General features: G+C 40.4%; 1 protein-coding gene across 1 annotated transcript; it reads right to left on the bottom strand.

The window, feature by feature from the left end:
• Positions 1–10,446: 10,446 nt before the first annotated feature.
• LOC100295281 (coiled-coil domain-containing protein 169-like) lies at positions 10,447–11,377 on the bottom strand. Its single transcript, XM_010821403.4, has one exon. It carries the CDS (start codon positions 11,169–11,171, stop codon positions 10,530–10,532), a length of 642 nt encoding a protein of 213 aa, XP_010819705.1. The 5' UTR covers positions 11,172–11,377; the 3' UTR covers positions 10,447–10,529.
• Between the last annotated feature and the right edge of the window lie 327 nt (positions 11,378–11,704).

Here is an 11,704-nt window from a genome sequence, read left to right as displayed (position 1 = left end):
GTCATTTGCCTTTACCCTAAAGGGACATTATACATCTTCTCCAGCCTACCCATGGGGCACCTCAGAAGCTTTGCCATGACATGCAGTCCTTACAGACAAGATCTTAACTACATCCACCTTTCTCCAGGAGCACAGGTATGGCATCCCATTGATAACATGCTCCTCCAGAGTAATTCATTAGACATACTCATTAAGGACATACAAATCCAAATATAAATTTAGCCCTTCTTGGGTTCTAATGACAACATATATCTCATTCACAAATTTTACTCCCAAATGAAAATCAACAGGTACTCCTGTTAATGCCCCCCTGCAAGTGCCTTCACTAAAGGGACTTTGGCAACCTCTTCTAATACCTCCCATCATCTATGCACAACTTGTTTTTTGAGGGGATGTGGTGTCTTAGTTCCCTTACCAGGAATGGAACCCAAGCCCCCCTGCAGTGGAAGTGCGGAGTCTTAACCACTGGACCGCCAAGGAAGTCCTGTCTGTACCATTTCTGATGGTCATAGGTGGCCCAAGGGTTTCTGGTGCAACATACGTGCGTGAAATTGTTTCAGTTGTGTCTGACTCTTTCCAACCCTATGGACGGTAGCATGCCAGGCTCTTCTGGCCATGGGATTCTCCAGGCAAGAATACTGGAGTGGGTTGCCATGCCTACCTCCAGGGGATCTTCCCAACCCAGGGACTGGACTCACATCTCATGTCTCCTACATTGGCAGGCATTACCACTAGCGCCACCTGGGAAGCCCTCTGCTGCAATATACTGCCCCTGAAAAAAAGTGCCTGGCTACCTACCAGGATTTTCTAAAAACAGGTTCTCACAGATCTTGAGCCTGTAACCCTCCATACTCAGTAGCCCATTATGCTTTGAGTCATGGAAACAGCACCTCACCAACTCAGCACAGCTATGGGGGCCTTCTTAATCAAGACGCCACCACACCTGGGCCCTGTGACATGTTCTACTTGCAGGAGGGGATGGGTTCCTCTGTGCTTAGTCCCTTGCCAGATTCCAGGGTGCTAGAGGAAGTCACCCCTCCCCCAGGCCCTTGGCTACCTGGGAAACCCCTTGGGATTAACTGTACAAGCAACAATAGACTATGCAAATAGCCTTGCTAACCATCCTACAAGATGGAAGCTCAATGGAATGTTGCTGTTTTCTGTCCCTTAACCAGAATGGCTCTAAAAAAGGACAGGACTCCCCAAACCACACACTTGGCCAAACTTCAGGCAGCCATTTTAGCACTGGATGCCCTGGCTAGCAAATAGTTCCATCTTTAAATTTATTATAAACTGGTGGACATTGTCTAAAAAGCATATCTGTCAGGCTAAAGAACTCTGCAAAATCTTGCCTCACAGATAGCCAAAATATAAAATCGCATATTTCTCTATATATTCAGTTCAGTTCAGTTCAGTTGCTCAGTCGTGTCTGACTTTTTGTGACCCCATGGAGAAGGCAATGGCACCCCACTCCAGTACTCTTGCCTGGAAACCCCATGGATGGAGGAGCCTTGTAGGCTGCTGTCTATGGGGTCACAAAGAGTTGGACATGACTGAGCGACTTCACTTTCACTTTTCACTTTCACGCATTGGAGAAGGAAATGGCAAACCACTCCAGTGTTCTTGCCTGGAGAATCCTAGGGATGGGGGAGCCTGGTGGACTGCGGTCTATGGGGTCACACAGAGTCAGACACGACTGAAGCGACTTAGCAGCAGCAGCAGCTACAGGACTACAGCACGCCAGGCCTCCCTGTCCATCACCAACTTCCGAAGTTTATTCAAACTCATGTCCATTGAGTCGGTGATGCCATCCAACCATCTCATCCTCAGTTGTCCCCTTCTCCTCCCGCCTTCAATCTCTCCCAGCATCAGGGTATTTTCAAATGGGTCAGCTCTTCTCATCAGGTGGCCAAAGTATTGGAGTTTCAGCTTCAACATCAGTCCTTCCAAAGAAATCTCAGGGCTGATCTCCTTCAGAATGGACTGGTTGGATCTCCCTGCAGTCCAAGGGACTCTCAAGAGTCTTCTCCAACACCACAGTTCAAAAGCATCAATTCTTCGGTGCTCAGCTTTCTTTATAGTCCAACTCTCACATCCATACATGACTACTGGAAAAACCACAGCTTTGACTAGATGGACCTTTGTTGACAAAGTAATGTTTCTGCTTTTTAATATGCTGTCTAGGTTGGTCATAACTTTCCTTCCAAGGTCACAATATAAGGCTTTGCCAAGAGCTCAGTACTCATTATCAACACTATTAATAGTAACCAAGGCACAAATTTCACTACTCAAAATGCACAGTGTTGGGCTCTTGGAAAAAACAATAGAAATTTCATGTCCCTCCTGCAGAGTCAGACATGACTGAGTGACTAAGCACACACACACACATATATATATCATGTACCCTATTTAAATTACACTGCTCACTCTTCTCTAAATATGATATGCATTTCCATTCTTCTGTGTTATTGATTGTGTCTCACAAATATGTAAAAATATCAAATACGCACAGCTTTCTTAAGTGAAAGTATCAGTCGCTCATTCATGTCCAACTATTTGTGACCCTATGGACTGCACCCTGCCAGGCTCCTCTGTCCATGGGATTCTCCAGGCAAGAATACTGGAGTGGGTTACCATGCCCTTCTACAGGGAATCTTCCCAATCTAGGGATTGAACCCAGGTCTTCTGCATCTTCCTGCATTAGCAGGAGGATTCTTTACTACTGCACCACCTGGGAAGCCCACCCCTTAAGATATTTGAATGTTAAACCAACTGGACATTCCTGGGAAAAAAATCTCATTTAGTCATGATGTCATGATGTCATGATGTCATTTAGTCATGATATATCAATACTCCTGATATATTGCTGTGCTTAGTTGCTCAGTCATGTCCAACTCTTTGTGACCCCATGTACTGTAGCCTGCCAGGCTCCTCTGCCCATGGAATTCTCCAGGCAAGAAAACTGGAGTGGGTTGGCGTGCCCTCCTCCAGGGGAATCTTCCCAACCCAGGGATCGAACCCACGTCTCCCATATCGCAGGTGAATTCTTTACCCTGAGCCACCAGGGAATTTGGTTTAATTTTCAAAGGCATTTTCGTCTCTATTCATGAAGGATATTGATGTATAGTTTTCTTTTCCTTTGCTATCTTTGTCTGGCTTTAGTGTGACCTAATATTGGGCTTGTAGAGGGAGTTGGGAAGTGTTCTTTCCTTTTGTACTTTGTAAAATATGGTTATTATTTATCCTTTAAATGTTTGATAGAATTCACTAGTGGACTCATCTGGTTCTTGGGTTTTTCATGTGGAAAGAATTTAAATTACAAATTTAATTCCTTTACCTATTACAATCTTTCAGATTTTCTATTTTTTCTTGAGTCAGTTTTGGTAAATTATGTCTTTCCAGGAATTTGTCCATTTCATCTAAGGTATGTAATTTGCCAGTATAAAGCAGTTAAATAATATTCTCTTATAAACTTTAAAAAAATTTATTTACTTATTTATCTATTTTTGGTTGCACTGGGTCTTTGTTGCTGCGTGTGCGCTTTCTTTAATGGTGGTGAGTAGGAGGCTAGTCTTCATTGAGGGGCACGGGCTTTAGCACTTACAGCATGTGAACTCAATAGTTGTGGTGCAGAGGCCCAGATGCTCTGCGGCGTGTGGAACCTTCCTAGACCAGGGATTGAACCTGTGTCCCCTGCACTGGCAGGCAGACTCCTATCCACTGTACCACCAGGGATGTCTGTCCATCTTATAAACTGTTTATTGCTGTAGAGTCAGTTGTGATATCTGCTTCTTCCTTCTTGATTTTAGGAATTTAAGTCTTTTTATCTTCATTGTCTATCTAGCTAAAGGTATACCAACTTTGTTGGTCTCAAAGAACTAACTTTTGTTTTCATTAATTTCTCTCTACTGTTTTTCCATTTTCTACTTTATTGATTTCTGCTGGAATTTTATTATTCTTATCTTTTAAGAAGCATATTTATATATTCTTATTATTTTTTGGCTGTGCTGGGTCTTTGTTTGGGTGTGCGAATCCTCTCCAGTTGTAGTGCATGGGCTTCTCACTGCAGTGGTCTCTCTTGCTGTGGAGCACAGGCTCCAGGGAGCCTGACTTCAGTTCTTGCCACACATGAGCTCAGCAGTTGCAGTTTGTGGGCTCTAGAGCATGGGCTCAGCCCCATTGCCCTGTGGCATGTGGGATCTCCCCTGATCAGGGATTGAACCAGTATCCCCTGCATTACAAGGCAGACTCAACCACTTGACCACCAGGGAAGCCCCTATTATTCCTATCTATGCTGTGGATCACAACAAACTGGAAAATTCTTCAAGAGATGGGAATACCAGACCACCTGACCTGCCTCTTGAGAAACCTGTATGCAGGTCAGGAAGCAACAGTTAGAACTGGACATGGAACAACAGACTGGTTCCAAATAGGAAAAGGAGTACGTCAAGGCTGTATATTGTCACCCTGCTTATTTAACTTCTATGCAGAGTACATCATGAGAAACGCTGGGCTGGAAGAAGCACAAGCTGGAATCAAGATTGCCAGGAGAAATATCAATAACCTCAGATATGCAGATGACACCACCCTTATGGCAGAAAGTGAAGAGGAACTAAAAAGCCTCTTGATGAAGGTGAAAGAGGAGAGTGAAAAAGTTGGCTTAAAGCTCAACATTCAGAAAACGAAGATCATGGCATCTGGTCCCATCACTTCATGGGAAATAGATGGGAAAACAGTGGAAACAGCGGCAGACTTTATTTTGGGGGCTCCAAAATCACTGCGGATGGTGATTGCAGCCATGAAATTAAAAGACACTTACTCCTTGGAAGGAAAGTTATGACCAACCTAGATAGCATATTCAAAAGCAGAGACATTACTTTGCCAACAAAGGTCCGTCTAGTCAAGGCTATGGTTTTTCCAGTGGTCATGTATGGATGTGAGAGTTGGACTATGAAGAAAGCTGAGTGCTGAAGAATTGATGCTTTTGAACTGTGGTGTTGGAGAAGATTCTTGAGAGTCCCTTGGACTGCAAGGAGATCCAACCAGTCCATCCTAAAGGAGGTCGGTCCTGGGTGTTCATTGGAAGGACTGATGCTAAACCTCAAACTCTAATACTTTGGCCACCTCATACGAAGAGTTGACTCATTGGAAAAGACCCTGATGGTGGGAAGGATTGAGGGCAGGAGGAGAAGGGGACGACAGAGGATGAGATGGCTGGGTGGCATCACCGACTCGATGGACGTGAGTCTGAGTAAACTCTGGGAGTTGGTGATGGACAGGGAGGCCTGGTGTGCTGCGATTCATGGGGTCGCAAAGAGTCGGACACGACTGAGCGACTGAACTGAACTCAGCTGATGCCTGCCTTATGTTTAGTTTGCTCTACATTTTTCTAGATTCTTAAGGTGAAAACTTAGCCATTTTAGTTTCCATTGTTTATTCTACGTGTTGAATTATTTTTTAGTGGTTGCTCTGGGTTTCCCTTGTGGCTCAGCTGGTAAAGAATCTGCCTGCAATGTGGGAGACCTCGGTTCAATCCCTGGGTTGAGAATATGCCCTGGAGAAGGGAAAGGCTACCCGGTCCAGTATTCTGACCTGGAGAATTCCATGGACTGTATAGTCCATGGGGTCTCAAAGAGTTGGACACGAATGAATGACTTTCACTGAGGATTGTGGTAGATATTTTAAAACAATGCCCTTCACATTGATGCTAATTTATTTCTCGTAGTGTATTGAAACTTTGCTCTAACATTGCTCCCTTTCCTCTGCCCTCCTTTGTGCTATTATTGTTATATACACTACATCTTATATATTCTCAACACTATTTTTTTAGGCCCTAACCTGGCCACCTTCACCCCCTACAGCTAAACTTGGGCCCCTGGCTCTCCCTGCCACTAATTCATGAACAATGTTTTAATAATATTGGTTCATGCAGATATCTTTTAAATCAGTTTTGAGAAGGAAATAAAAACATATTTGTATTTTGTTTTCCTATGTAATTAACATTGAAGTGAAAGTTGATCAGTTGTGTCCGACTCTTTGTGACCCCATGGACTATTCAGTCCATGGAGTTCTCCAAGCAAGAATACTGGAGTGAGTAGCCTTTCCCTTCTCCAGGGGATCTTCCTAACCCAGGGATCGAACCCAGGTCTCCCGCTTTGCAGGTGGATTCTTTACCAGCTGAGCCACAAGGGAAACCCTAATTAACATTGCTTATGCTTAGTCACTTCAGTCGTGTCTGACTCTCTGAGACCCCATGGACCATGGCCCACCAGGCTCCTCTGTCCATGGGATTCTCCAGGCAAGAATCCTAGAGTGGGTTGCCATTTGTCGCTCTATTTCTTTGTGGGGACTCCAGTTACAATTCCTCTTCAGCCTGATCAAGCAAGTCTGATAGCAATTTGTTTTCTTAGGCTTTTTTTCCCCTCTGTCTTTGTTTGTGGGGCTTTTTGATTTTTAAAGGTTATTTTTCTGCATATAGAATTATTTTTTAAATAACAGAATTATTGAGACATCAATCATATTCCATATGATTAACCCATTTAAATTGTACAGTTCAATGGTTTTTAGCAGTATATTCACAGAGTTGTGCAGTCATCACCACAATCAATTTTAGAAATTTTCATCATTTGAGAGAGAAACCCTGTACCCTTTGCAGTCACTCTTCATCCTCTCAGTGATTCTACCAGCCCCAGGCAACAGCTCATCTCCTTTCTGTCTTTATGGATTTGCCTCTTCTGGACATTTTATGTAAATGGAATTATGCAATGTGTGGTATTTTTTGTGACTGGCTTCTTTCACTTAAGATATTGCTTTCAAGGTTTGTCCATGTCATAGCATATACCAGTACTTCATTTCTTTATACTGTTGAATGATATTCCATTGTTTGACTATACTACATTTTGTTTATCCAATCATTAATTAGTAGACATTTGAGATGTTTCCACTTTTTGGCTATTATAAATAATACTGCTATAAACATTTGTGGACAAGTTTTTATGTGGTCATATTTTTTTCTCTTGGCTGTATACATAGGAGTGGAATTGCCTGGTCATGTGTTAACTCTATGTTTAACCTTGTGAAGAATTGCCAGACTGTTTTCCAAAGTGGCTGTACCATTTTCCATCTCCACCAGCAATGTATAAGGGCTCCCATTTCTCCATATCCTCACCAAGACAATTATTACCTATCTTTTTGATTATAGCAATATTTGTTTTATAAATGGTATTTCTTCATATTCTGTGATACATATAGATATTTTAGATTTTGAAATATATTAAATATTCTTTTCCTGATTTTTTTGCTTAATGAATTCTGAGCTTAAATACTGATATTAATACACATTTCAGTGTTAAGCCAAAAGGGACCCCAAATTTTCATTTTTTCTCTGATTATTATTGCTATTTTTAATTGAAATATAGTTGACTTACCACATTATATTAGTTTCAGGTGTAGAACACCATGATTCAATATTTTCATAGATTATACTCCCTTTTGTATTTATTACAAAATAATGGCTTTAATTCCCAGTACTGTACAGTATATCCTTGTTGCCTATCTATTTTATGCATAGCAGTTTGTATTTCTTAATCCCATTCCCCTATATTGGCCCCTGCTCTGATTATTGCAGTAAATAACTGCATTTTCTCATAAAACCTCACATGGAAAATTATCTTCAGAAATAGAACTAGATCAAACTTTTCATTTGCTTGTATATTCCTTCTACAGAAAAGAGAGAGAGCTGTTTAACTTGTTCCTTCTTTGTACTGGCTGCTAGAAACCTTAAAACGAGAGTTTTTCTCAATCTTGAATTCTTGCAAAACTTTTATTTTCATCTTTTGTCTTACGAGTGTTGTTTTTATACCTCTAAATTTAGTAAAAACTAACTCACTTTTTTTAAAGTGGTAAAGAAGTTACAAAGAAGTAAATAAATAATTATTTACTAAATATCCTTGACCTGCACAGCAATTACAAGGCAGTAGTTAGAATAAATATTCCCTCCCCATTCTATAAATGATGAAAGTGACTCAATGAAAAGTGATCTACTCAAAGTAAAAGCTTAGAAGTGGCAAAACTTCTAACTTCTGATACCAGAACACAGATCTGAGAGAGTCTCCCATTTCAGTTCTTTATATTATCCCACGAACATCTCATCACTCTGGTTAAGACAGAGACTTAAAAAAAAGATAATTTGTCACATATGAAAGTATTTCAACATAGCTCTTGCAGAGCTAACACTTAAATGTGATAGAGTCCCCATGATAATATGTTCAACTAATACAACCATCACAATGATTGAGATAATTTTAAATGTTCCTCAATCTAATCCCTATAATAGCCTACCTTCCTCTGCATGATATTAATAGAAACAAGCTTGTTAATTCTTCAGTGATGATCTGTAATATTCAGAGTATTAATTTGCTGCTAATGATATGAAAGATAATATAAAACATAAAAATCTAGTATTTGTTTACTAATATAGGTCATAGTGGGCTTCCCAGGTGGCTCAGATGGTAAAGAATCTGTCTGCAATGCAGGAGACCCTGGTTCAATCCCTGGGTTGGGAAGATCCCCTGGAGAAGGAAATGGCAACCCACTCCAGTATTCTTGCCTGGGAAATCCCATGGACAGAGGAGCCTGGCAGGCTATAGTCCATGGGGTCACAAAGAATTGGGCACGACTGAGTGACTAACACATCAGTTCAGTTTCAGTTCAGTTGCTCAGTCATGACCCCATGAAACGCAGCATGCCAGGCCTCTCTGTCCATCACAAACTCCCAGAGTTTACTCAAACTCATGTCCATTGAGTCGGTGATGCCATCCAACCATCTCATCCTCTGTTGTCCCCTTCTCCTCCAGCCTTTAATCTTTCCCAGAATTGGAAATGAGTCAGTTCTTGGCATCGGGTGGCCAAAGTATAGGAGTTTCAGCTTCAGCATCAGTCCTTCCAATGAATATTCAGGACTGATTTCCTCTAGGATGAACTGGTTGGATCTCCTTGCTGTCAATATATAATATTTGTAGTTAGCTTAAGAACGGGGAAATATTTCCAAAAACTCCAATGTGGAATAATTAATAGGAAGTTGCTTTATATTTCACTGCATTGCATTTTAAAGTCATATAAAAGAATTATTTGGCTGTATGAAATTTATGCATTCTTCCTTAAAAAAAAGAAAGTGAACGTCTATAGAGATCGTTATAGAAATGTATTTGGTATTCAATACTGGCAATTCTGAATAGAAAGAATTTAGGTTTTAGGATATCAGGTGAGAACAACATAAGCTAGAAACTATAATTGCCATTGGATGATTTCTGGAAATTTAAAGGCTAACAGTTTCGTTTATTATTAAGTTGGGAGAATAAATTATATTTATGTTGCAGACCTATGTGACAGTTGCAAAAATAGTCTAAACATGAATAAGAGAATTCAATATATTTTCTAAATGCCTTAAAAGAACCTTTTTTCCTATCTTTATTCAATCTCCACTTCTTGAATATTGTGGACAATTGCAAAGTTTGCTCCAAAAAACTAGGCCATCACTATGAATTAATAAACATCCCAAAATGACATATATCACCCACCATATACTAAGTGGCAAGTCCTTGCAGTAGTTGAATAAGCATTCATTTTCTAGAATGGTAAGAAGCCTTTGAAGTTGCATAGTTTGCCTCATTTAATTTACAGGTGTGGAAAATAAAGACTAGGTGAGGAGACTTTCTCAAGTTCTCATAATTTTACAGCAGAAGGGGACTGTGGCTTCCCTGGTGGCTCAGTTGGTAGAGTCTGCCTGCAGTGCAGGAGACCTGGGTTGGATCCCTGGGTCGGGAAGATCCCCTGGAGAAGGAAATGGCAACCCACTCTATTCTTGCCTGGAGAATTCCAGGGACAGAAGAGCCTGGTGGGCTACAGTCCGTAGGGTCACAAAGAAAATAAAGATGAGGTGAAGAGACTTTCCCAAGTTCTCATAAATTTACAGCAGAAGGGGACTATAGCCAAGCTGACTCCTGATTGGAGACTATTTCCACAATACCATGATGCTTCAAGTCAAAGTTGAAAATGCTTTGGGTTTGTAGCTTTACTTAAACCTTGGGTTTTAAAAAATGAGCATGATATAGCCTAAAATAGCACACAGTTTTGATGAACTCACATATTTAAGCCAACAGCCAACTATAAACCAATTATAATAACAATATTAGTATCAGAGTAGATAAAGGATATATTATTAAAATCAAGTGTAAGATAACAGCATTCAGGTTTCCTAGGATATTTTATGAATCACAAACACTGCTACTACATATTTTAGGGTCACTAAAATTACTTTCTAAAATATTTTTTGTAACTAGACTAAATTACTAAGAAAATTTCTTTTAGGCAGACAAAAGAACACACTACTGGAAGAGGAGCTTAAAGAGGTTTAATAGCTCTTTCTCATCTACCTCATTTCTTGAAAAATGTGTTGAACAGTAACTTCACAGTTTGAATATTACAAATGAAAAAAGGGAAGACATAGAGAACTCCATCCAGTTTTGGAATCATGGATTGAGTTTTGGAAGATGATTTGATCTTGTAATCTTTTTTTCTGGGCCTCTCTTGGCATTTACCATCTTCTGATTAGCAGGATTAGATCTCCCTATTTTCACTGGATCCTCTTTCATTCTATGCAGATTCACTGGTTGTCCTTTAGAAGACTGGGGTGAGTCAGAGAGCTGAGACATTTTAGCTAGGTACATACGATGTTCATCCTTCACCTTGCGGTAAGCCTTTGATTCTCGTTCCAGTCTAAGTGCACACTCTCTCACTTGACTTTCAAGCCTCCTTTTTTCTTTTTCTAGCTGTTTAAGTAAGGTACTTAATGATTCCACTGACATCCGTTCATAGACACGAATAGAAGATAGTCTATCTGAAGGATTTCCACGGATTTTTTCCACTTTCTCTCTGAGACTAGCAATTTGCTTTTGTAGGTGATCATTCAGTTCAAGTTGTGCCTCATAACGGGCTTTCCATTCACTGCCTTCATAGTTAGAATTGAGTTTGTCTTCCAGTTCCACTATCTTTTGTCTTAATTCAAGTATTGAGATTTGCACTAAGTCTTTCATATGGATTTCTTCCAGTAACTCCAGTTTAAGGCAGTCAGTGCTCATACCTTCGAATCTGTCACCTCCTCTGTCCCCCATAGTGTCAGCTCAAGAGCTCTCCCACACGGTTCCCTTCAGCAGAGCTTACAGCAGAAGACTTGAAGGGACACTTGGAAGTTGGGGAGGACAAAGTGTTGTCATGAGCTGTTGCTATGGTGAAATGATTCTTAGAATCCTAGGTTGAATTTCTTTCCCTCAGCACTTTGAATATGTCATAAGATTGCCTTCTTGTCTCCACTGTTTCTGATTATAAATCAGCTATTAATTTTATTGTGGTTTCTTTATATAAGGAATATAATTTTCTTCTCGCTGTTTTTGGGCTTCTCTCTTTGGCTTTGGCTTTCAGTAGTTTTTCTATGACCTCTCTAGCTGTAAATATCTTTGACTTTGTGCTACTTGGAATTCATTGAGCTTCTTGAATGTGTAATCTTTGAAATCTGAGAAGTTTTCATCCAATGTTTCTTCAAATACTTTTTATGTTCCTTTTTTTCTCCACTCCTCTTCTGGAACTTCCATTATGCATGAGTGGTGTTCGATGGTATCTCAGTGGCCTTTGAGGTTCTTCAATTTTC

Source organism: Bos taurus, chromosome X (genome assembly GCF_002263795.3).
Source record: "Bos taurus isolate L1 Dominette 01449 registration number 42190680 breed Hereford chromosome X, ARS-UCD2.0, whole genome shotgun sequence".
Lineage (NCBI taxonomy): Eukaryota > Metazoa > Chordata > Mammalia > Artiodactyla > Bovidae > Bos > Bos taurus.
The sequence above is the reverse complement of the archived record's forward strand: the minus strand, read 5'-3'. Positions and strand labels throughout refer to the sequence as shown.

Bases quoted from the DNA above. Each gene is read 5' to 3' on its own strand.
- LOC100295281 (XM_010821403.4), bottom strand. From the start codon at position 11,171: ATGGGGGACAGAGGAGGTGACAGATTCGAAGGTATGAGCACTGACTGC.